Here is a 24,868-nt window from a genome sequence, read left to right on the forward strand (position 1 = left end):
GAACCATCCCCCCGGCCCTGCCCCGTGTTTCCCCCGCCGCCCTGAGGCTCTGGAGAAGGGGAGGCCCCTCCCGGCACCTGGGGGTCTCCGAAGCCGCCCCGAGCCGACATCGCCCCTCACGGCCGCCGGCCCGCTCCGCCCGTCCCTCACGCTCGGCCGCGCTCCCGCCTCCCGCCCACCCCTCAACTACGCCCGCCGCCATTGGCCGCGCGCCGCGCCCGCAGCCAATCAGAGGCGGCGCGGCGGGGAGCGCGCGCGTCGCCCGGCAACGGGAGGGACGCGGCGGGCGGGAAGGGGCAAAGCGGGGGACTGCGCATGCGCGGGGCGGAGACCACGCCCCTCCGGGACAGCGCGATGGCGGCGCGCGCCCGCGGCAGCACCTGAGCGCAGGTGAGAGCGGCTCGCGCGCGGCCGCGGCCACGCCCCCACGCCGGGAGCGCGCGCGGAGGCTCCGCCCCCCGTCCCGCTCTCAGAGTGGGGGCGTGGCCTGAGGGGAGGGGGCATGGGGGTCCCGGGCTTGGTTTGTGGGCGGGGTCTGTTGGGGGTGTGGCCTCGAGGGTTGTCCTCCTCAGTGGGCGTGTCCCCTCAGTGGGTGCATGCCCTCAGGTGGGTGTGTCCCTTCAGTGGGTGTGTCCCCTCAGTGGGTGTGCCCCTCAGGTGGGTGTGTCCTTTTAGTGGGTGTGTCCCCTCAGTGGGTGTGTCCCTCAGGTGGGTGTGTCCCCTCAGTGGGTGTGTCCCCTCAGTGGGTGTGTCCCTCAGTGGGTGCGTCCCTCAGGTGGGTGTGTCCCCTCAGGTGGGTGTGTGCCCTCAGTGAGTGTCCCCCCGCTGGGTGTGTCCCCTCAGTGGGTGTGTCCCTCAGGTGGGTGTGTCCCCTCAGATGGGTGTGTCCCCTCAGTGTGTGTGTGTCCCCTCAGTGTGTGTGTGTTCCCATAGTGGGTGTGTCCCCTCAGGTGGGTGTGTCCCCTCAGCGGGTGTGTCCCCTCAGTGGGTGTGTCCCCCATAGCAGGTGTGTCCCCTCAGGTGGGTGTGTCCCTCAGGTGGGTGTGTCCCTCACGTGGGTGTGTCCCCTCAGTGAGTGTGTGCCCTCAGGTGGGTGTGTCCCCTCAGTGGGTGTCCCCCATAGCAGGTGTGTCCCCTCAGGTGGGTGTGTCCCCTCAGGTGGGTGTGTCCCCTCAGTGGGTGTGTCCCCTCAGTGGGTGTGTCTCCCTTTGACCGCCATTGATTCCCTGAACCCCAATGGGGTCACAACCCCCCAGACCCCAATAAGCTCCTGACCACCCCCATGGCCCCACTGAAGCCCCCCCAGTGACCCCATGACCCCTGGACTCTTTGTGGGGTCACGCCCCTTCTCAGAACCCCATAAATCCCCACCCCCCTTCAGACCCCACAGCCTCCCAATGACCCCACATTCCCCCCCAGACCCCAAACGGCCCCACAGGCCCCCTCCAACCCCAAAGGGGATCGACTTTCCCTCTCGGATCCCAAACATTTGCTGGATCTGCCACCCTGGGGACATGCTGGTTATAGGAAAGGGGGAGTTTTGGGACCAATGGAGGTTTATAGGAATTTAGGAGTTTTGGGGCCATGGAGGTTTATAGGAATTTAGGAGTTTTGGGGCCATGGACGTTTATGGGAATAGAGGAGTTTTGGGGAGATGAAGGTGGATTATAGGAATGGAGGAGTTTTGGGGCCAAGGAGGTTTTACAGGAATGGGAAAGTTTTGGGGCCATGGAGGTGGGTTATAGGAATTTCGGAGTTTTGGGGCCATGGAGGTGGGTTATAGGAATTTAGGAGTTTTGGGGCCATGGAGGTGGGTTATGGGAATGGAGGAGTTTTGGGGCCATGGAGGTTTATGGGAATGGAGGAGTTTTGGAGAGATGGAGATTTATGGGAATGGAGGAGTTTTGGGCCATGGAGGTTTTATAGGAATTTAGGAGTTTAGGGGCCATGGAGGTGGGTTATAGGAATTTAGGAGTTTTGGGGCCATGGAGGTTTATGGGAATGGAGGAGTTTTGGGGCCATGGAGGTTTTATGGGAATAGAGGAGTTTTGGGGAGATGAAGGTGGATTATAGGAATTTAGGAGTTTTGGGGCCGTGGAGGTTTTATAGGAATGGAGGAGTTTTGGGGAGATGGAGGTTTTATAGGAATTTAGGAGTTTTGGGACCATGGAGGTTTTATAGGAATTTAGGAGTTTTGGGGCCATGGAGGTTTTATAGGAATAGAGGAGTTTTGGGGCCATGGAGGTGGATTATAGGAATTTAGGAGTTTTGGGGCCATGGAGGTTTTATAGGAATAGAGGAGTTTTGGGGCCAAGGAGGTTTTATGGGAATGGAGGAGTTTTGGGGCCATGGAGGTGGGTTATAGGAATGGAGGAGTTTTGGGGCCATGGAGGTTTTATAGGAATTTAGGGGTTCTGAGGCCATGGAGGTGGGTTATGGGAATGGAGGAGTTTTGGGACCATGGAGGTTTATGGGAATAGAGAAGTTTTGGGGAGATGAAGGTGGGTTATAGGAATTTAGAGGTTCTGAGGCCATGGAGATGGGTTATAGGAATTTAGGAGTTTTGGGGCCATGGAGGTTTTATAGGAATTTAGGAGTTTTGGGGCCATGGAAGTTTATGGGAATGGAGGAGTTTTGGGGCCATGGAGGTGGGTTATAGGAATGGGAGAGTTTGGGGCCATGGAGGTTTTATACGAATTTAGGAGTTTTGGGGCCATGGAGGTGGGTTATAGGAATTTAGGAGTTTTGGGGCCATGGAGGTTTTATAGGAAAGCAGGAGTTTTGAGGCCATGGAGGTTTATAGGAATTTAGGAGTTTTGGGGGGTGGTTTCTGCGATCTCAGTGGGCGCCACAGCCTCGGGGTGACCCCGGTGTCCCCGTGTCCCCCAGGATGAAGGAGTGGTGGCTGCAGGTGGGGCTGCTGGGCGTGCCCCTCCTGGCCGTGTACCTGCACCTCCCTGCACCCCAGCTGTCCCCAGCGCTGCGCTCCTGGAAATCCTCCGGCAGCTTCTTCACCTACAAGGACCTGAACATCTTCTACAGAGGTGACAGAGCCACCCATCCCCTGGGGACATTCCACACCTGGGCCAGGTGGTGACAAATCCCTCCTGGTTTTTGCCATCCTGGATCCTGGGGATGGATCAGAACGTTTCTGGTCCATCCCCATCTGGTCACTGGGGAAAGTTGGATCTTGTACCTTGGTGGGAAGGATCCCAAGATGGATCCATCCTTCTCCTCTGGGTGTTCATAGCTGAAATTGGGATTCCACCTCCAAAATTCTGAACATCCAAGGGTTGCTCCCAGGCAAAATCTGCCAGTTCCATCAAGGCTGGCTGGCCTTGGCCTCTGCTGGCTGCCCCTGCAACTCTGGGGCTCGGTTCTTTCCTTCCTATGGAGATCACTGGGACACAACATGGAGAAGACACTGGAAACCCTTTTTGCAGCATGGAAAAGCCACTGGAAACCCTTTTTGCAGCAGCACTGAGGCTGCTGGAGTTAATTTGGGCTAATTAAATCCCTTTATCAATTTAAAATCCATAGATTTGAAATCAATCCCTGAGCCGGTGAGGTTTCCAAAGGGAAGCTGTGGTGGGACTCAAAGCCATCCTTGTTTTTGGGGAGCAGAGGTGGATTCCCAGTGGGATGGGCTCAGTTCCCGTCCTAGAAGGGAGGGATTTTGGGAAGAGCTGAGCCCAGGGTGTCCCTCTGTCCCCGCAGATTCCAGCGGCGCCGTCGGCAGCTCGGACGTCGTGGTGCTCCTGCACGGCTTCCCAACGTCCAGCTACGACTGGAGCAAGGTCAGGGCTGGGATCTGACCCCAAATCCCAGGGTTACAGCTCCAGGCAGCACAGCAGGGCTGGGCCGTGCTCCACAGAACTCCTCATTTCTGCTGGAGGCACCACCGTGCTCCAGGATTTCCCCTTGCTCCTCTCCCAGTGTGAAATCCAAGCTCTTTCCACACCCCACATTCCAGGAAACACCCACAACAATCCCTTGGCTTTTTTGGGGGATGGTGGGGAATGTTGACCTGCTGCTGTTTTCTTGGAGCTGGGATGTTCTCTGGGCTGCTGGGGAGGAGCACGTCCATCCATGGCTGCTCACCCTGCAGATGTTTCCATCCTCTGCTCCCACTGGATGATTTTCCAATGCATTTCTCCTCTTCCCAGATCTGGGAGGGGCTGACCCAGCGCTTCCACCGGGTGATTGCCCTGGATTTCCTCGGATTTGGGTTCAGTGACAAGCCTGTGAGTACCCTGGCATGAGGATTTTCATGGTTGCTTTCGGCCCAGCACTCCAGAAAATTGGTTTTTTGTTACAGACATCTTTTATGAAAAATCTTTTCTTAAAAGATTTTTCCTCCTGAGAAGCTGAGAGGCCTCAGGAACAAAATGTAAACAATGGTTATCTGCTGCTGTGGAATGCAACAGGTGCATCTGGGATTGGGCTCATGTGGTTGTTTCTAATTAATGGCCAATCACAGTCCAGCTGGCTTGGACTCTGTCCGAGACACAAACCTTTGTTATCATTCTTTATTATTCTATTCTTAGCCAGTCTTCTGAAGAAATCCTTTCTTCTATTCTTTTAGTGTAGTTTTAATATCATATCTATCATAAAATAATAAATCAGCCTTCTGAAACATGGAGTCAGATCCTCATCCTGGGACTGCTGTGAACACCGTCACAGCTTTTGCCATCCAGGAGAAAAATTGGTTTTTCTCCTCCCATTCCCTCTGGAAAAGGGATAAATCATTACAGCAGTGGAAGGGACAGGGAAGGTTTGTGGTGGGTGGGTTTGATGGGACTCCAAATGCACCTTGACCCTCTGGAGCACGGACAATGCTCCCGTGGCCTTGTGGACATCCCAGGGCGGGATGGGCTCCCAAGTGGTTCTGGATCTCCACATTCCTCCCTTGGGACATTTCTTCTGCGGGCTGAGGGCTCCTGCTGGGCCAGGCTCTCACTGGGACCCCTCTCCCCTCTTGCAGAGGCCCCATGGCTACTCCATCTTCGAGCAGGCCACCATCGTGGAGGGGCTGCTGCGGCACCTGGGGCTGCGGCACCAGCGCATCAACCTCGTGGCGCACGACTACGGCGACACCGTGGCCCAGGAGCTGCTCCACAGGTCCTGCCCCCCTCCTGCCCTCTGCTGTGCCCACCACCATGATCTCCAGCAGATAAGTGGAAGGATGTGGTGCAGAATTCCCTTTTCCTTGTGCCTGAGGTGTCTCAGCCAGTTCCCAAAGGAAATGGAGATGGTCCCACACAGCTGGAGCTCCTGCTCAAGGGCATTTCTGGGAGCCTGGAGAGGTTTGGTTGTGTTTCACCTTCTTCTCTGCTGTCCCCAGGTATGAGCACAACAGAACTGGGAGCATCCTGATCAACAGCCTCTGTTTGTCCAACGGAGGTGAGGTTTGTGCAGGGTGGGATGGGAACCATGGCATGGGGATCCATGGGATGGGGATCCAAGGGATGAGAATCCATGAGATTGGTATCCATGGGAAGAGGATCCATGGGATGAGGATCCATTGGATAGGAACCCATACAATTGGTATCCATAGGATAGGAACCCTTGGGATGAGAATCCATAGCATGGGAACCCATGGAACAGGAATCCATGGGATTGGCATCCATGGGATTGGAATCCATGGGATGAGAACCCATGGGATGGATTGGCTTTCCCATCTCCACCACCCAAATCCCAAGGATTGCAATCAAGGTGCTGTAATTAGGCAGGAGCATCAATCCTGGGGCTCCCTGGCATGGCACCATGAAGGGGGACAGCGTGGGAGATGTGCAGCAAAACCCTTCCAGCCTCACAGCTCCGTTCTTTGCTCTCCTTCCAGGGATTTTTCCCGAAACAAACTACCCCCGCTTCATCCAGAAGGTGAGCTGTTCCCCTCCCCAGCCATGCTGAACCCCAAAATCCCAAATAAACACCCCTTGGTGAGCTGCTCCCCTCTCCAGTCACACTGAACCCCAAAATCCCAAACAAACACCCCTTGGTGAGCTGTTCCCCTCCCCAGCCATGCTGAACCCCAAAATCCCAAACAAACACCCCTTGGTGAGCTGTTCCCCTCCCCAGCCATGCTGAACCCCAAAATCCCAAACAAACACCCCTTGGTGAGCTGCTCCTCTTTCTGGTCACACTGAACCCCAAAATCCCAAACAAACACCCCTTGGTGAGCTGCTCCCCTCCCCAGCCACGCTGAACCCCAAAATCCCAAACAAACACTCCTTGGTGAGCTGCTCCCCTCCCCACTCACACTGAACCCCAAAATCCCAAACAAACACTCCTTGGTGAGCTGCTCCCCTCTCCACTCATCCTGAACCCCAAAATCCCAAATAAACACTCCTTGGTGAGCTGCTCCCCTTTCTGGTCACACTGAACCCCAAAATCCCAAACAAACACCCCTTGGTGAGCTGCTCCCCTTTCTGGTCACACTGAACCCCAAAATCCCAAATAAACACCCTTTAGTGAGCTGCTCCCCTCTCCACTCATCCTGAACCCCAAAATCCCAAATAAACACCCCTTGGTGAGCTGCTCCCCCCTCCACTCATCCTGAACCCCAAAATCCCAAACACCCCTTGGTGAGCTGCTCCCCTCTCCAGCCATGCTGAACCCCAAAATCCCAAACAAACACCCCTTGGTGAGCTGCTCCTCTCTCCAGTCACACTGAACCCCAAAATCCCAAATAAACACGCCTTGGTGAGCTGCTCCTCTCCCCAGCCATGCTGAACCCCAAAATCCCAAACAAACACCCCTTGGTGAGCTGCTCCCCTCTCCACTCATCCTGAACCCCAAAATCCCAAACAAACACCCCTTGGTGAGCTGCTCCTCTCTTTGGTCACACTGAACCCCAAAATCCCAAACAAACACCCCTTGGTGAGCTGCTCCCCTTTCCAGCCATGCTGAACCCCAAAATCCCAAACAAACACCCCTTGGTGAGCTGCTCCCCTTTCCAGTCACACTGAACCCCAAAATCCCAAACAAACACCCCTTGGTGAGCTGCTCCCCTTTCCAGTAACACTGAACCCCAAAATCCCAAATAAACACCCCTTGGTGAGCTGCTCCCCTCTCTGGTCACACTGAACCCCAAAATCCCAAACAAACACCCCTTGGTGAGCTGCTCCTCTCTCTGGTCACACTGAACCCCAAAATCCCAAACAAACACCCCTTTTGTGAGCTGCTCCCCTCCCCAGCCACGCTGAACCCCAAAATCCCAAACAAACACCCCTTGGTGAGCTGCTCCCCCCCTCTGGTCATCCTGAACCCCAAAATCCCAAACAAACACCCCTTGGTGAGCTGCTCCCCTTTCTGGTCACACTGAACCCCAAAATCCCAAATAAACACCCTTTGGTGAGCTGTTCCCCTCCCCAGCCATCCTGAACCCCAAAATCCCAAACAAACACCCCTTGGTGAGCTGTTCCCCTCCCCAGTCACACTGAACCCCAAAATCCCAAATAAACACCCTTTGGTGAGCTGTTCCCCTCCCCAGTCACACTGAACCCCAAAATCCCAAACAAACACCCCTTGGAGCGTTGCTGTCACGCCCCATGGACACCTCAAGGGTCTGGGCCTCATGGGAAGAGTTTTCCATGGATTTTTCCATGGATTTTTCCATGGGTTTTTCCATGGATTTTTCCATGTCTCCAATGCTGAGTTGTGCTCTCTCCTTTTCCCTTCTTCCCAAGCTCCTCAGGGATGGGGGTTTGCTGTCCCCCCTCCTCCTGCGGCTCATGAACTTCTTCTTCTTCTCTGGAGGGTGAGTGGGGTCTGGGGCTGCTGGGCACAATCCATAAGGATGTGAACCAAGTGGGGAAGGGGAAATGCAGGAATGAGAAGGAATTCCTGGTGGGGACACCCTGGAATAGAATTCCCAGAGCAGCTGTGGCTGCCCCAGCATCCCTGGAAGGGTCCAAGGCCAGGATGGAGCACCCTGGGACAGTGGGAGGTGTCCCTGCCATGGCAGGGAGTGGCAGTGAATGATCCTTAAATTCCAACCCAAACCATTCCATGATCCCATAAATCCAGGATTTAGCAGGGGGTGGCAGTGAATGATCCTGAAATTCCATCCCAAAGCATTCCATGATTCCATAAATCAGGGATTTAGCAGGGGGCGACAGTGAATGATCCCTAAATTCCTTCCAACCCAAACCATTCCATGGTTCCATAAATCAGGGATTTGGGAGGTGGTGACAGCAAATGATCCTTAAATTCCAACCCAAACCATTCCATGATTCCATAACATTCCATGGTTCCATAAATCAGGGATTTGGCAGGGAGTAGCAGTGAATGATCCTGAAATTCCCTTCCAACCTAAAGCATTCCATGATTCCATAAATCCAGGATTTGGCAGGGATTCCATGATTTCATAAATCAGGGATTTGGCAGGGAGTGGGAGTGAATGATCCTGAAATTCCAACCCAAAGCATTCCATGGTTCCATAAATCCAGGATTTGGCAGGGATTCCATGGTTCCATAAATCCAGGATTTGGCAGGGGGTGGCAGTGAATGATCCTGAAATTCCCTTCCAACCCAAAGCATTCCATGATTCCACAAATCAGGGATTTGGCAGGGGGTGGCAGTGAATGATCCTGAAATTCCAACCCAAACCATTCCATGGTTCCATAAACCAGGGATTTGGCAGGGATTCCATGATTCCATAAATCAGGGATTTAGCAGGGGGTGGCAGTGAATGATCCTGAAATTCCTTCCAACCCAAACCATTCCATGATTCCATAAATCCAGGATTTAGCAGGGGGTGACAGTGAACTATCCTTAAATTCCTTCCAACCCAAAACATTCCATGATCCCATAAATCAGGGATTTGGCAGGGAGTGGGAGTGAATGATCCTTAAATTCCTTCCAACCCAAACCAGTCCATGATTCCATAAATCAGGAATTTGGCAGGGATTCCATGATTCCATAAATCAGGGATTTGGCAGGGGGTGACAGTGAATGATCCTGAAATTCCCTTCCAACCCAAAGCATTCCATGATCCCATAAATCCAGGATTTTCAGGGGGTGACAGTGAATGATCCTTAAATTCCAACCCAAACCATTCCATGATTCCATAAATCCAGGATTTAGCAGGGGGTGACAGTGAACTATCCTTAAATTCCTTCCAACCCAAACCATTCCATGATTCCCTAAATCCGGGATTTAGCAGGGAGTGGCAGTGAATGATCCTTAAATTCCAACCCAAACCATTCCATGGTTCCATAAATCAGGGGTTTGGCAGGGGGTGGCCGTGAATGATCCTTAAATCCTTCCAACCCAAACCATTCCATGATTCCATAAATCCAGGATTTTCAGGGGGTGGCAGTGAATGATCCTTAAATTCCTTCCAACCCAAAGCATTCCTTGATTCCATAAATCAGGGATTTGGCAGGGAGTGGGAGTGAACGATCCTGAAATTCCAACCCAAAGCATTCCATGGTTCCATAAATCAGGGATTTAGCAGGGGGTAGGAGTGAATGATCCTGAAATTCCAACCCAAAGTATTCCATGATTCCATAAATCAGGGGTTTGGCAGGGAGTGGGAGTGAACGATCCTGAAATTCCTTCCAACCCAAAGCATTCCATGATTCCATAAATCAGAAATTTGGCAGGGGGTGGCAGTGAATGATCCTTAAATTCCCTTCCAACCCAAACCATTCCATGATTCCATAACATTCCATGGTTCCATAAATCCAGGATTTGGCAGGGGATGACAGTGAACGATCCTTAAATTCCTTCCAACCCAAACCATTCCATGATCCCATAAATCCAGGATTTGGCAGGGATTCCATGTTTCCATAAATCAGGGATTTAGTAGGGGGTGGCAGTGAATGATCCTGAAATTCCTTCCAACGCAAACCATTCCATGATTCCATAAATCAGGGATTTAGCAGGGGGTGGCAGTGAATGATCCTGAAATTCCAACCCAAACCATTCCATAGTTCCATACATCCAGGATTTGGCAGGGAGTGGCAGTGAACGATCCTGAAATTCCTTCCAACCCAAACCATTCCATGATTCCATAAATCAGGGATTTAGCAGGGATTCCATGATTCCATAAATCAGGGATTTGGCAGGGGGTGGCAGTGAATGATCCTGAAATTCCAACCCAAACCATTCCATGGTTCCATAGATCAGGGATTTGGCAGGGATTCCATGATTCCATAAATCAGAAATTTGGCAGGGAGTGGCAGTGAATGATCCTGAAATTCCTTCCTACCCAAAGCATTCCATGATTCCATAAATCAGGAATTGGCAGGGGGTGACAGTGAATGATCCTTAAATCCCTTCCAACCCAAAGCATTCCATGGTTCCATAAATCAGGGATTTAGCAGGGAGTGGGAGTGAATGATCCTTAAATTCCTTCCAGCCCAAACCAGTCCATGATTCCATAACATTCCATGATTCCATAAATCAGGGATTTGGCAGGGAGTGGCAGTGAATGATCCTTAAATTCCAACCCAAACCATTCCATGATTCCATAACATTCCATGGTTCCATAAATCCAGGATTTGGCAGGGGGTGACAGTGAATGATCCTGAAATTCCAACCCAAACCATTCCATGATTCCATAAATCCAGGATTTGGCAGGGATTCCATGATTCCATAAATCAGGGATTTGGCAGGGATTCCATGATTCCATAAATCAGGGATTTGGCAGGGAGCAGATTCCCTGGCAGTGGTTCTGGAGAGAGGTGGGATCGACATCTGGACCATTCCCTCTCCACACTGGCCAACACTTCAGTTTAATAACAAACCAATCAACTTTTCCCTGGACACTGGAAACCTCCTCTCCACAAGTGCTGGAATTCCACATTGCAGAGCCAACAAAGCCCCTGCACAATCAGATTTTCCCCCAAAAAATCCATTTCACGCCATCCAACACTTTCCCAGCTTATTTGGGGGATATCTCAGCACTTGGAGTTTTGCTGTGGAAATGGAATTGCTGGAATTTTTTGCCCTGGAGGAGTTTGGGAGTGGTTCCCTGGCACAGCTGCTGCAGGGTCTCTCCCAATCCCATTGTTTTCCAGGCTTGGGGCAGTTTTTGGGCCCTACACTCAGCCCTCGCAGGCAGAGCTGTGGGACATGTGGGCAGCAGTGAGGAACAACGACGGCAACCTCGTCATGGACAGGTACCTGCATGGACTCCTGCATGGGCTGGGTGTCACAGCTGCCCTGAGGGCCCAGAGATCTCCAGAACTTCAGCTGCTGCTGGAAAACATCCCTTGGAGTCCAGTATTGGAGATGCTTGGAGATCAATGTTGGGATAATATTGTTGGAGATGTTTTTGTTGGAGATCAACGTTACATCCCAAGAAAGGCTGGGGGTGATGTTGGAGCAGAAATTCTCTAGGGTGACAGGGGCAGGGAAATGAAGGTTGGAGTTGGGTCTGAGATGGGGATTTTTTCCCTTTGGAAGTCAAGGGTTTGTATTTGGGAGTTTTGGTAATGATTAGAGATCAACATTACATCCCAAGAAAGAGCTGGGGGTGATGTTGGAGCACCAATATTGGAGATGCTTGGAGATCAATATTGGGATAATATTGTTGGAGATGTTTTTGTTGGAGATCAACGTTACATCCCAAGAAAGAGCTGGGGGTGATGTTGGAGCAGAAATTCTCTAGGGTGATGCAGGGGCAGGGAAATGAAGGTTGGAGCTGGGTCTGAGATGGGGATTTTTTTCCTTTGGAAGTCAAGGGTTTGGATTTGGGAGAGTTTTGGTAATGATTGGAGATCAACATTACATCCCAAGAAATGGGGGATCAACATTACATCCCAAGAAAGGCTGGGGGTGATGTTGGAACACCAATATTGGAGATCAATATTGGGATAATATTGTTGGAGATGTTTTTGTTGGAGATCAACATTACATCCCAAGAAATGGGGGGATCAACATTACATCCCAAGGAAGAGCTGGGGGTGATGTTGGAGCACCAATATTGGAGATGCTTGGAGATCAATATTGGGATAATATTGTTGGAGATGTTTTTGTTGGAGATCAACATTATATCCCCTGGGGGTGATGTTGGAGCAGAAATTCTCTAGGATGATGCAGGGGCAGGGAAATGAAGGTTGGAGTTGGGTCTGAGATGGGGATTTTTTCCCTTTGGAAGTCAAGGGTTTGGATTTGGGAGAGTTTTGGTAATGATTAGAGATCAACATTACATCCCAAGAAATGGGGGGATCAACATTACATCCCAAGAAAGAGCTGGGGGTGATGTTGGAGCACCAATATTGGAGATGCTTGGAGATCAATATTGGGATAATATTGTTGGAGATCAACGTTACATCCCAAGAAAGAGCTGGGGGTGGTGTTGGAGCACCAATATTGGAGATGCTTGGAGATCAATATTGGGATAATATTGTTGGAGATCAACGTTACATCCCAAGAAAGAGCTGGGGGTGGTGTTGGAGCACCAATATTGGAGATGCTTGGAGATCAATGTTGGGATAATATTGTTGGAGATGTTTTTGTTGGAGATCAACGTTACATCCCAAGAAAGAGCTGGGGGTGATGTTGGAGCAGAAATTCTCTAGGGTGATGCAAGGGTGGGGAAATGAAGGTTGGAGTTGGGTCTGAGATGGGGAATTTTTCCCTTTGCAAGTCAAGGGTTTGGATTTGGGAGAGTTTTGGTAATGATTAGAGATCAACATTACATCCCAAGAAAGAGCTGGGGGTGATGTTGGAGCACCAATATTGGAGATGCTTGGAGATCAATGTTGGGATAATATTGTTGGAGATGTTTTTGTTGGAGATCAACATTACATCCCCTGGGGGTGATGTTGGAGCACCAATATTGGAGATCAATATTGGGATAATATTGATGGAGATGTTTTTGTTGGAGATCAACATTACATCCCCTGGGGGTGATGTTGGAGCAGAGATTCTCTAGGGTGATGCAAGGCAGGAAAATGAAGGTTGGAGCTGGGTCTGAGATGGGGATTTTTTCCCTTTGGAAGTCAAGGGTTTGGATTTGGGAGAGTTTTGGTAATGATTACAGCTCAATCCCTATTTGGCAGATATTTGAGCATTATTGTCCCAGGAGAGATTTGCCTCTGGATTTGAACCTTCTGGGCCACTCCCACAAATCCCAATCCCAAATCTCCAGCTTGGCAATTTTGGAAGGCCATGTTTTGTGCAGTTTGTGGCTGTTAGAAGGCTCCTGTGCTGGAGTTGAGTTGAGCTCCTTGGCTGCCCTTGCCCAGTGGGAGAACAGAGCCCCTGAGCCCAGGGATGATGGTTGGGGCTGGGTTCCCACAGCAGATGCAGATCCCACCTGGATCTTTTCCCTTTTCCCTTTTCCCTTTTCCCTTTCCTTTCCTTGAAATTTCCTTTCCTTGAAATTTCCTTTCCTTGAAATTTCCTTTCCTTTCCTTGACATTTCCTTTCCTTTCCTTGAAATTTCCTTGAAATTTCCTTGAAATTTCCTTTCCTTGAAATTTCCTTTCCTTGAAATTTCCTTTCCTTTCCTTGAAATTTCCTTGAAATTTCCTTTCCTTGAAATTTCCTTTCCTTGAAATTTCCTTTCCTTTCCTTGAAATTTCCTTTCCTTGAAATTTCCTTTCCTTTCCTTGAAATTTCCTTTCCTTTCCTTTCCTTGAAATTTCCTTTCCTTTCCTTGAAATTTCCTTTCCTTGAAATTTCCTTTCCTTTCCTTGAAATTTCCTTTCCTTTCCTTGAAATTTCCTTTCCTTTCCTTTCCTTGAAATTTCCTTTCCTTGAAATTTCCTTTTCCCCTCAGTATTTTGCAGTACATAAACCAGAGGAAGAAGCACAGAGAGCGCTGGGTTGGAGCTTTGATGTCTACCTCAGTCCCACGTGAGTAGGAATCCATTCCTTGGCTGGCATTTCTGGGAATTTGTGAGCAGGATCCCATCCCTTCACTGCTTGGCATTTTTGGGAATTTGTGAGCAGGAATCCATCCCTTGACTGGCATTTTTGGGAATTTGTGAGTAGGAATCCATTCCTTGACTGCTTGGCATTTTTGGGAATTTGTGATTAGGAATCCATTCCTTGACTGGCATTTCTGGGAATTTGTGAGCAGGAATCCATCCCTTCACTGCTTGGCATTTTTGGGAATTTGTGATTAGGAATCCATTCCTTGATTGGCATTTCTGGGAATTTGTGAGTAGGAATCCATTCCTTGACTGGCATTTTTGGGAATTTGTGAGTAGGAATCCATTCCTTGACTGGCATTTTTGGGAATTTGCCCATGTGAGCAGGAATCCATTCCTTGACTGGCATTTCTGGGAATTTGTGAGCAGGAATCCATTCCTTGACTGGCATTTCTGGGAATTTGTGAGCAGGAATCCATTCCTTGGCTGGCATTTCTGGGAATTTGTAAGAATCCATTCCTTAACTGGCCTTTTTGGGAATTTGTGAGTAGGAATCCATTCCTTGACTGGCATTTCTGGGAATTTGTAAGAATCCATTCCTTAACTGGCATTTTTGGGAATTTGTGAGCAGGAATCCATCCCTTGACTGGCATTTTTGGGAATTTGTGATTAGGAATCCATCCCTTGACTGGCATTTTTGGGAATTTGTGAGCAGGAATCCATTCCTTGACTGGCATTTTTGGGAATTTGTGAGCAGGATCCCATCCCTTCACTGCTTGGCATTTTTGGGAATTTGTGAGTAGGAATCCATTCCTTGACTGGCATTTTTGGGAATTTGTGAGCAGGAATCCATTCCTTGACTGGCATTTTTGGGAATTTGTGAGTAGGAATCCATCCCTTGACTGGCATTTTTGGGAATTTGTGAGCAGGAATCCATTCCTTGACTGGCATTTTTGGGAATTTGTGAGCAGGAATCCATTCCTTGACTGGCATTTTTGGGAATTTGTGAGCAGGAATCCATTCCTTGATTGGCATTTTTGGGAATTTGTGAGTAGGAATCCATTCCTTGACTGGCATTTCCGGGAATTTGTGAGCAGGAATCCATTCCTTGACTGGCATTTTTGGGAATTTGTGAGTAGGAATCCATTCCTTGACTGGCATTTCTGGGAATTTGTGAGCAGGAATCCATTCCTTGACTGGCATTTTTGGGAATTTGTGAGCAGGAATCCATTCCTTGACTGGCATTTTTGGGAATTTGTGAGCAGGAATCCATTCCTTGACTGGCATTTCTGGGAATTTGTGAGCAGGAATCCATTCCTTGATTGGCATTTTTGGGAATTTGTGAGCAAGATCCCATGCCTTCACTGCTTGGCATTTTTGGGAATTTGTGAGTAGGAATCCATCCCTTGACTGGCATTTCTGGGAATTTGTGAGTTTGTATCCATTCCTTGACTGGCATTTCTGGGAATTTGTGAGCAGGAATCCTTTCCTTGGCTGGCATTTTTGGGAATTTGTGAGCAGGATCCCATCCCTTCACTGCTTGGCATTTCTGGGAATTTGTGAGTAGGAATCCATTCCTTGGCTGGCATTTTTGGGAATTTGTGAGTAGGAATCCATTCCTTGGCTGGCATTTTTGGGAATTTGTGAGTAGGAATCCATCCCTTGACTGGCATTTTTGGGAATTTGTGAGCAGGAATCCATTCCTTCACTTGGCATTTTTGGGAATTTGTGAGTAGGAATCCATTCCTTGACTGGCATTTTTGGGAATTTGTGAGTAGGAATCCATTCCTTGACTGGCATTTTTGGGAATTTGCCCATCTGAGTAGGAATCCATTCCTTGACTGGCATTTTTGGGAATTTGTGAGTAAGAATCCATTCCTTGACTGGCATTTTTGGGAATTTGTGAGCAGGAATCCATTCCTTGGCTGGCATTTTTGGGAATTTGTGAGCAGGAATCCATTCCTTGACTGGGATTTCTTGGAATTTGTAAGAATCCATTCCTTGACTGGCATTTTTGGGAATTTGCCCAAGTAGGAATCCATTCCTTGACTGGCATTTTTGGGAATTTGTGAGCAGGAATCCATTCCTTGATTGGCATTTTTGGGAATTTGTGAGCAAGATCCCATGCCTTCACTGCTTGGCATTTTTGGGAATTTGTGAGTAGGAATCCATTCCTTGACTGGCATTTCTGGGAATTTGTGAGTTTGTATCCATTCCTTGACTGGCATTTCTGGGAATTTGTGAGCAGGAATCCTTTCCTTGGCTGGCATTTTTGGGAATTTGTGAGCAGGATCCCATCCCTTCACTGCTTGGCATTTCTGGGAATTTGTGAGTAGGAATCCATTCCTTGGCTGGCATTTTTGGGAATTTGTGAGTAGGAATCCATTCCTTGGCTGGCATTTTTGGGAATTTGTGAGTAGGAATCCATCCCTTGACTGGCATTTTTGGGAATTTGTGAGCAGGAATCCATTCCTTCACTTGGCATTTTTGGGAATTTGTGAGTAGGAATCCATTCCTTGACTGGCATTTTTGGGAATTTGTGAGTAGGAATCCATTCCTTGACTGGCATTTTTGGGAATTTGCCCATCTGAGTAGGAATCCATTCCTTGACTGGCATTTTTGGGAATTTGTGAGTAAGAATCCATTCCTTGACTGGCATTTTTGGGAATTTGTGAGCAGGAATCCATTCCTTGGCTGGCATTTTTGGGAATTTGTGAGCAGGAATCCATTCCTTGACTGGGATTTCTTGGAATTTGTAAGAATCCATTCCTTGACTGGCATTTTTGGGAATTTGCCCAAGTAGGAATCCATTCCTTGACTGGCATTTTTGGGAATTTGTGAGTAAGAATCCATTCCTTGACTGGCATTTTTGGGAATTTGTGAGCAGGAATCCATTCCTTGACTGGCATTTTTGGGAATTTGTGAGCAGGAATCCATTCCTTGACTGGCATTTTTGGGAATTTGTGAGTAGGAATCCATTCCCTGACTGGCATTTTTGGGAATTTGCCCAAGTAGGAATCCATTCCTTGGCTGGCATTTTTTGGGAATTTGTGAGTAGGAATCCATTCCTTGGCTGGCATTTTTGGGAATTTGTGAGCGGGAATCCATCCCTTGACTGGCATTTTTGGGAATTTGTAAGAATCCATTCCTTGGCTGGCATTTCTGGGAATTTGTGAGCAGGAATCCATTCCTTGACTGGCATTTCTGGGAATTTGTGAGTAGGAATCCATTCCTTGGCTGGCATTTCTGGGAATTTGTGAGCAGGAATCCATTCCTTAACTGGCATTTTTGGGAATTTGTGAGCAGGAATCCATTCCTTGGCTGGCATTTCTGGGAATTTGTGAGCAGGAATCCATTCCTTGGCTGGCATTTTTGGGAATTTGTGAGCAGGAATCCATTCCTTGACTGGCATTTTTGGGAATTTGTGAGCAGGAATCCATCCCTTGACTGGCATTTTTGGGAATTTGTGAGCAGGAATCCATTCCTTGACTGGCATTTTTGGGAATTTGTGAGCAGGAATCCATTCCTTGGCTGGCATTTTTGGGAATTTGTGAGTAGGAATCCATTCCTTCACTTGACATTTTTGGGAATTTGTGAGCAGGAATCCATTCCTTGACTGGCATTTCTGGGAATTTGCCCATCTGAGTAGGAATCCATTCCTTGGCTGGCATTTTTGGGAATTTATGAGTGGGAATCCATTCCTTGATTGGCATTTCTGGGAATTTGTGAGTAGGGAGGGAACACCCCTGCAGGTCTCCATGGGGATGTTTTAATTAATGAATCCATTAATTTATTAATTAAATTGTGCTTCCCTTGCAGTGCATCTCATCTATGGGCCCCTGGACCCTGTGAATCCACACCCAGAGTTCCTCCAGCTTTACAGGTAAGACAAAAATGGGAATTCCAAGGAATATTTGGACTGGCTCTTCCCTCAATTCCATCCTCATGGAGGCTGTTTGCAATTCCCACTGGCACCTGCACAGCCACAGTCAGAGCAGTTTGGAAATTGGTGCTGCATTTTAGGCACCAAAATCAGCATTTTCACTCATGATCCATTTTAAAACCACACAAATCTTTAAAAAGATTTGTTTCCTGAGGAAGTTATCTCCTCCAAACTGACCTAAGGAAATCCAGCACTTGGGAAGGGTCAGATGGAGCTGCTCCAGGCTTTTTTTACCCCAAAATTGGGCACAATTGAGTTTGGGTCAGATGGAGCTGCTCCAGGCTTTTTTTACCCCAAAAATGGGCACAATTGAGTTTGGGTCAGATGGAGCTGCTCCAGGCTTTTTTTATCCCAAAAATGGGCACAATTGAGTTTGCAGAAATCTCCTCCTCCAAACTGACCTAAGGAAATCCAGCACTTGGGAAGGGTCAGATAAAGCTGCTCCAGGCTTTTTTTACCCAAAAATGGGCACAATTGAGTTTGCAGAGGTCTCCTCCAAACTGACCTAAGGAAATCCAGCACTTGGGAAGGGTCAGATGGAGCTGCTCCAGGCTTTTTTTACCCCAAAAATGGGCACAATTGAGTTTGCAAAGTCATCTCCTCCTCCAAACTGACCTGAGGGAAAACCAGCACTTGGAAGGGTCAGATGGAGCTGCTCCAGGCTTTTTTTACCCCAAAAATTGGCACAATTGAGTTTGCAGAAATCTCCTCCAAACTGACCTAAGGAAATCCAGCACTTGGGAAGGGTCAGATGGAGCTGCTCCAGGCTTTTTTTACCCCAAAAATGAGCCTGCAGCAGTTCCTGTGCCTGAACCCTGCTCTGTTTTCCCCCAGGAAGGTGCTCCCCATGTCCACAGTGTCTGTGCTGGATGAGCACATCAGCCACTACCCCCAGCTGGAGGATCCCCTGGGATTCCTGAATGCCTACCTGAACTTCATCAACTCCTTCTGAGCTGCTGCAGATCAGTGCTCACAGCAGGAAAAAACATTGATTTTCTCTCCCCAACCCAACACTGTGCTCACAGCCTCATCCTGGGCTGCCAAATGGAGTGGAAGCCTTGGAGAGCTGGAAAAATGAGGGGGGAAAGCAGGGTTCTGACAGCTCCTCCAGCCCTGCACGCCCCTTCTTGCCCAGCTGAACTCAGCAGAGGTTTAAATCAATGCAAAATCAGAATTTCTTGCTTCCTTCATCAGCCTGACTTGGGAAGGAACAAACTCTTCATCAGCAGGGAGAGGAGGAGCTCCCTCACAAATCCCTCCATCCCCTTCCCTTCCCAGTTCTCCCAGTTTGAACCCAGGTTTGGTTATTACCTGACATAAAGCTCAGAGAATTGAATCTGCCTCAAGAGATGGAGTTTAATCTCTCTCTGTACATTGATTTTTCTGTGTGGAAGAAGAGACAGTCACAAAAATATTGCAAATTTGGAGGTGTGGGGTGGTTTTTAATTGTTTATGTTGGGAATTTAATAGCCTCCCTTTAGGAATAAGGGGTTTTTGCTTATGGGATATTTTTTCTGTACTGGAGCAGACAGAATAAGAACAAAAAAAAAAATTCTATTTTATTAACAGTAATTCATATGAATTCCACCACTTGAACCAGTGTTTATTTTCTGTTAATAAAAAGCAATTTTGACAAAAATCTGATTCTGTTTCCTCACATCTGATGAGATGCCATCAGTCAGGTGGGAACGGTGTGACAAGGAGGGAAGGGACACGGGAATGGCTCAGTACCAGCCAGCCACTACTGCACAGCATAGAAAAGAGTTCCCCAAGGGAGGAATAAAAACCCCGTGCAGAAGGACAGCAGGACAGCAGGACAGCAGGACAGGGGGACCCTCAGCCCACCGAGGCCAGGATGACATCGACGGCCGTCTCATCCTTGCTCCTCACTGTCACCTGCATGGTCACACCGTCGCCAAGGGCCAGCCTGGACCTCACCAGCACGTCACAGCCACCTCTGTACACACCTGGCACACAGCAACAGCCACAGGTCACTCACTGGGAGAGGCTCAGACCCCTCCTGAGCCAGGGCAGGCTGGGGCACAGCCCATGGAGAGCTCCAGCCTGCAGAGCTGGCACAGGCCCTGGGCTGCTGGTGACAGTGGCTGCAGGTCCCCAGGTGGGTAATTGGCCAAGGGCACCTGGGCTGTGCCAGCCCCAGTGTGGGCACAGCCTGAGGGACACCCTGGGGACAGCTCTGGGCAGGAGAGACCTGGAGGGGATGGAGCTGTCCAGGGAAGGGAAGGGAGCTGGGAAGGGCCTGGAGAGGCTGAGGGAGCTGGGAAGGGAATGGAGAACCAGGAGGGGCTGAGGGAGCTGGGAAGGGCCTGGAGAACCAGGAGGGGCTGAGGGAGCTGGGAAGGGAATGGAGAACCAGGAGAGGCTGAGGGAGCTGGGAAAAAGCTGAGCCTGGAGAACCAGGAGGGGCTGAGGGAGCTGGGAATGGGCTGGAGAACCAGGAGGGGCTGAGGGAGCTGGGAATGGGCTCAGCCTGGAGAAATGTCCCTGGGGGTGCTGGTGACAGCGGCTGGACATGCCCAGGTGTGCCCAGGTGGGCAGGAGGCCGCTGGCACCTGGATTTCAGCAGGAATGGAGCGGCCAGCAGGGTTAGGGAAGGGACTGTCCCCTGAGCTGGCACTGCTGAGGGACCCCCTGGAACCTTGGGGTCAGCTCTGGGATCCTCAGGGCAGGAAGGGCCTGGAGGGGCTGGAGAGGGTCCAGGAATGGAGCTGGGAAGGGTCTGGAGAGGCGGAGGGAGCTGGGAAGGGCCTGGAGAACCAGGAGGGGCTGAGGGAGCTGGGCAGGGCCTGGAGAACCAGGAGGGGCTGAGGGAGCTGGGAAGGGTCTGGAGAACCAGGAGGGGCTGAGGGAGCTGGGAAGGGTCTGGAGAACCAGGAGGGGCTGAGGGAGCTGGGAAGGGTCTGGAGAACCAGGAGAGGCTGAGGGAGCTGGGAAGGGGCTGAGCCTGGAGAAACAGGAGGGGCTGAGGGAGCTGGGAAGGGTCTGGAGAACCAGGAGGGGCTGAGGGAGCTGGGAAGGGTCTGGAGAACCAGGAGGGGCTGAGGGAGCTGGGCAGGGCCTGGAGAACCAGGAGGGGCTGGGGGAGCTGGGAAGGGAATGGAGAACCAGGAGGGGCTGAGGGAGCTGGGCAGGGGCTGAGCCTGGAGCAAAGGAGGCTCAGGGGCCCTGGTGGCTCTGCACAAGTCCCTGCCAGGAGGGCACAGCCCAGGAACAGGGACAGGAGCAGAGGGAACGGCCTCAGGCTGGGCCAGGGCAGCTCAGGGGGGGTTTTGGGACAATTCCTCGTGGCACAGGGGTGGTGTCCCCATTCCTGAGGGATTTCAAAGCCCTGTGGATGTGGCACCTGGGGACAGGGTCAGTGGTGGCCCTGGCAGTGCTGGCAATGGCTGCACTCACTGATCCCAGAGGGTTTTCCCACCTGAACCATGCCATGATCCAGGAGCAGCTGTGGGGGCTGCAGGGAGCTCAGGATGTGTCTTTAGCTACAGGAAGTTGAGAACAAGACACTCCCACAATCACCCTTCTGAGACAAGCCCAGGCATTAAGGGGTTAAATCCTGTCTGCTCTGGAAGCTCCCAGATCAGAGATTCTCCCCCATTCCCACAGGTGAATTCCCCATTCTCAGAGCTTGGCTGAGCACAGACAGAGATCTCCAGGTTAGGAGCAGCTGCATTCAACACTCTGGGTCACTTCAGAGAAAAATCCTCTTTTACAGAGGAAAAATAACAGCAGGGTCTCCTAAACCATTTCCCTTCATTAGAAAAATCCACAGAAACATGGAATTCAGCAGCAGCAACACTTACCAGCCAAGTAGAGGGTGTGAGAATTTTTGTTTTCTGGCACTTTATCTGACCTCTCACAGGGCTGCATGCCCAGGAACTTGATGATGTTATTGACAGCTTCTGCATTCAGAGATGGAAGAAGAAAATCATTCCAGTGTGATAAATTATTTATTTATCACACGAAATCAAACCCCAGCCTGGCAGCTGGGTGATCAATAAATGGGGGATTATCTCACCATCCAGGGTTTTGATGGAGCTGAGGGCAAAGGTTTCTTCTTTCTCAAAGTCATCTCCCACCTCCTCCCAGGCAGCTGCAAAGTTGGGCTTCAGAACCTTCTGGAGATGGTCAGACACTGTCACCTCCAAGTCTTCCAGCTGGGAGGAAAAAAAAGGAAATTTTCAGGTTAGTTACAGAAATAATCCTCACCTTGGAAAGGGAAAAAGAGCCCACAGCATTTTGCCAAGACAATGCCTGGCTTTAATTCCAGGAGAATCATATCATAATAGATTCTAAAAAGAGGGGAAATAGTATTTATGGTTATTTATGGGGAAATAGTATTGATTTAAGAGGGAAATAGCATTTATGATGAATAAATAAATAGTACTTATTTATTAATTCATAATCCTTAACAATTTTTACATAAAAAATCTGTGAGACTAAAGGAGAGCAGAAAACGAGACCATCACTTGGGTCAAAGCCTTTACGGCCCCTCCTGGGCTTCTTCCATGGAGAGAATTCCTCAGAATCCATGGAATTCCAGGATGGTTTGGGTTGGAAGGGTCTTGAAGATGATAAAGTGCCACCCCAGACATGGCAGGGACACCTCCCCCTGTCCCTGTGTGCCCCAGCCCCAGTGTCCAACCTTGGGCACTGCAGGGATCAGGGGCAGCCCCAGCTGCTCTGGGAATCCCTTCCCAAAATCCCAGCCCAGGCTCCCTCTCCAGGGAATTCCCTCCATTCCCAGCTCTCCCAGCCTGGCATTGGATCCATCCCCACCCCGACTCCTCTCCAGGAAGGGATTTTGGGCTCTGGGGGCTTCACTGGCAATCTCAGCACTCCAGGAAGGGTCTCCCTTCCCTTTGCCATCCCCAACTTCCATCAAAACCCCTGGGGATGGATTCTGAGTGTCCCAAATGCCAGAATGGTTTGGGTGGGAAGGGCCCTTCAAGCCCATCCCATTCCAAGCCCACCATCCCAGGCTGCTCCAGCCTGGCCTTGGGCACTGCAGGGATCAGGGGCAGCCCCAGCTGCTCTGGCAATGCCAGCCCAGGCAGGAATTGCTCATTGCCAAGATGCCACCCATGGCTGCCCTCTGGCAGTGGGAGCCATTCCCTGGGTGCTGTCCCTGCAGGCCTTGTCCCCAGTCCCTCTGCAGCTCTCCTGGAGCCCCTGCAGGCCCTGCCCTGTGCTGGCAGCTCTGCCTGGAGCCTTCCCTGCTCCAGGGAACATTCCCAGCTCTCCCTGGATCCCTCCCTGCTCCAGGGAACATTCCCAGCTCTCCCTGGATCCCTCCCTGCTCCAGGGAACATTCCCAGCTCTCCTGGATCCCTCCCTGCTCCAGGGAACATTCCCAGCTCTCTCAGATCCCTCCCTGCTCCAGGGAACATTCCCAGCTCTGCCTGGATCCCTCCCTGCTCCAGGGAACATTCCCAGCTCTCCCTGGATCCCTCCCTGCTCCAGGGAACATTCCCAGCTCTCCTGGATCCCTCCCTGCTCCAGGGAACATTCCCAGCTCTCCTGGATCCCTCCCTGCTCCAGGGAACATTCCCAGCTCTCCTGGATCCCTCCCTGCTCCAGGGGAACATTCCCAGCTCTCCCTGGATCCCTCCCTGCTCCAGGGAACATTCCCAGCTCTCCCTGGATCCCTCCCTGCTCCAGGGAACATTCCCAGCTCTCCCTGGATCCCTCCCTGCTCCAGGGAACATTCCCAGCTCTCCCTGGATCCCTCCCTGCTCCAGGGAACATTTCCAGCTCTCCCTGGATCCCTCCCTGCTCCCCCAGCTCTCTCCAGAAGGAGCCTTTATTTCCTCCAATACTTCCTGAAATCTGGCTGTATCCTTATCATTAATTAACTAGATTTCAAATGTTTGGGGTGGAAATATTGCAGCACAATTCTGAAAACACACAATGGGATTTATTTCTTCCTTCCCTCCTCTGTGTCCCCTCACATCCCATTCCACAAGGCACTAAAACTTTGACAGCAACGAAGCTTTGGGGAAAGACCTAAAAACGACATTTCACCGAATTTTGCTGTTTCAGGCACATTGACTGATTTCAGGATTGAGAAGAAACCTGACCCAAGGGTGACATTTCTCCCAAAGGAGTGAGAATGGGGAACAGGGAGCAGATGCTGCACTCACCACATACTCATCCTCGTAGCCATCCTCCTCTGGCACGCCCGTGCTGGGGTCGCAGTCGCGCACCGTGAACCTCATGGTGCAGCTGAAGGTGCAGCCCACTGGGGAGAGAACCCAGGTTGCTGTGGTGTGTTCTTAAGTTTGTTAGTTTGCTCCCCCTATTTTCTGTATTAAATGGTTTCTTCCTTTCCCAGGACTTCCTGTTGCTACCCTGTCAGTTCGGTTGCTATGGAAACGAAACTGCTCCTCCCCTGGTTTCTCTTATAAAGTGAAAGTTGTCTCCTCCTTGGGCCCAGTCAATCACCCCTTTTCTCCTCCCAGGTTTCAAGAATTTTCTTTTCTCTGGGAGTTATGGTTGGCTGTAGCCCCGGAGCCCCTCCTATGATTTATAACAGTTGGTTACAGTCCTGGGGTGACATTATGATGCTTGTATATCCCCATTCATCTGTTCTGTGCCTTTAAGACCGGCTCTGAAGAGTGGAAGTTTTGTTTGGGTTTCTCTTATCAGGGACACAGAGACAAGCGGTACATCAGACTGTTTTTTCACTTCCAGCTTCAGCTTGCTGCTTTGCTTGCTCTCTTTTTCTGCTCTTGCTTCTGCTCTGCTTTCACCTCTGTTTATTAGCTAGTTCTAGCTAAACAGTCCACATTGCTGCCTGGACTGTTTCTCCTCTCCTGTTCCTGTGACCATCTCGAACCTGCTCCGGACTGGGACCCGGGAACACCAAGGGTTCGGCTGCAGCAGCTGGCCCAGCGCCGGAGGGACTGAGAACAGAGCAACCACCCCCGACAGAGACTTTCTGATTTTGCCATCTTTCTCAGAGCGGTGTCATCGGGTATTGTTCATTTTGTGTGCTGGGGGGATGCTGTGTCTGTCAAATAAACAGGTTCTTTCCACCTCTCTCCGAGGAATTTTTTCCCGAACCGGT

The 24,868-nt window shown here is 50.3% G+C and overlaps 3 protein-coding genes across 4 annotated transcripts in view; 1 reads left to right on the forward strand and 2 right to left on the reverse strand.

Moving 5' to 3' along the window:
• The window catches only part of CEP41 (centrosomal protein 41), a 28,122-nt gene extending 27,890 nt beyond the window's left edge, over positions 1 to 232 (reverse strand). Inside the window, exon 1 of the mRNA XM_074540360.1 lies at positions 78 to 232. Coding sequence (XP_074396461.1) covers positions 78 to 110 — 33 coding nt within the window. The 5' untranslated portion in view covers positions 111 to 232. The remainder of the gene's footprint in view (positions 1 to 77) is intronic.
• MEST (mesoderm specific transcript) lies at positions 14 to 18,858 on the forward strand. 2 transcript variants are annotated; one of them, XM_074540362.1, is made up of 12 exons: positions 14 to 390; positions 2,890 to 3,044; positions 3,718 to 3,797; positions 4,167 to 4,244; positions 4,985 to 5,121; positions 5,345 to 5,403; positions 5,729 to 5,883; positions 7,692 to 7,762; positions 11,031 to 11,132; positions 13,742 to 13,818; positions 17,655 to 17,718; positions 18,613 to 18,858. In XM_074540362.1, the coding sequence occupies exons 2-12, from the start codon at positions 2,891 to 2,893 to the stop codon at positions 18,728 to 18,730; spliced, it is 1,095 nt and encodes a 364-aa protein (XP_074396463.1). In that variant the 5' UTR covers positions 14 to 390; position 2,890; the 3' UTR covers positions 18,731 to 18,858. The 2 variants fall into 2 exon arrangements, with proteins under 2 accessions (XP_074396463.1, XP_074396464.1); XM_074540363.1 differs by having other exon boundaries at positions 241 to 390; positions 5,843 to 5,883.
• Positions 18,859 to 19,316: 458 nt separating this feature from the next.
• The window catches only part of COPG2 (COPI coat complex subunit gamma 2), a 73,425-nt gene continuing 67,873 nt past the window's right edge, over positions 19,317 to 24,868 (reverse strand). The window contains exons 21-24 of the mRNA XM_074540364.1: positions 23,943 to 24,040; positions 21,818 to 21,956; positions 21,603 to 21,701; positions 19,317 to 19,745 (exon numbers count right to left, since the gene is read on the reverse strand). Of these exons, the coding sequence (XP_074396465.1) occupies positions 19,615 to 19,745; positions 21,603 to 21,701; positions 21,818 to 21,956; positions 23,943 to 24,040 (467 nt within the window). The 3' untranslated portion in view covers positions 19,317 to 19,614. The remainder of the gene's footprint in view (positions 19,746 to 21,602; positions 21,702 to 21,817; positions 21,957 to 23,942; positions 24,041 to 24,868) is intronic.

Source organism: Zonotrichia albicollis, chromosome 4 (genome assembly GCF_047830755.1).
Source record: "Zonotrichia albicollis isolate bZonAlb1 chromosome 4, bZonAlb1.hap1, whole genome shotgun sequence".
NCBI lineage: Eukaryota > Metazoa > Chordata > Aves > Passeriformes > Passerellidae > Zonotrichia > Zonotrichia albicollis.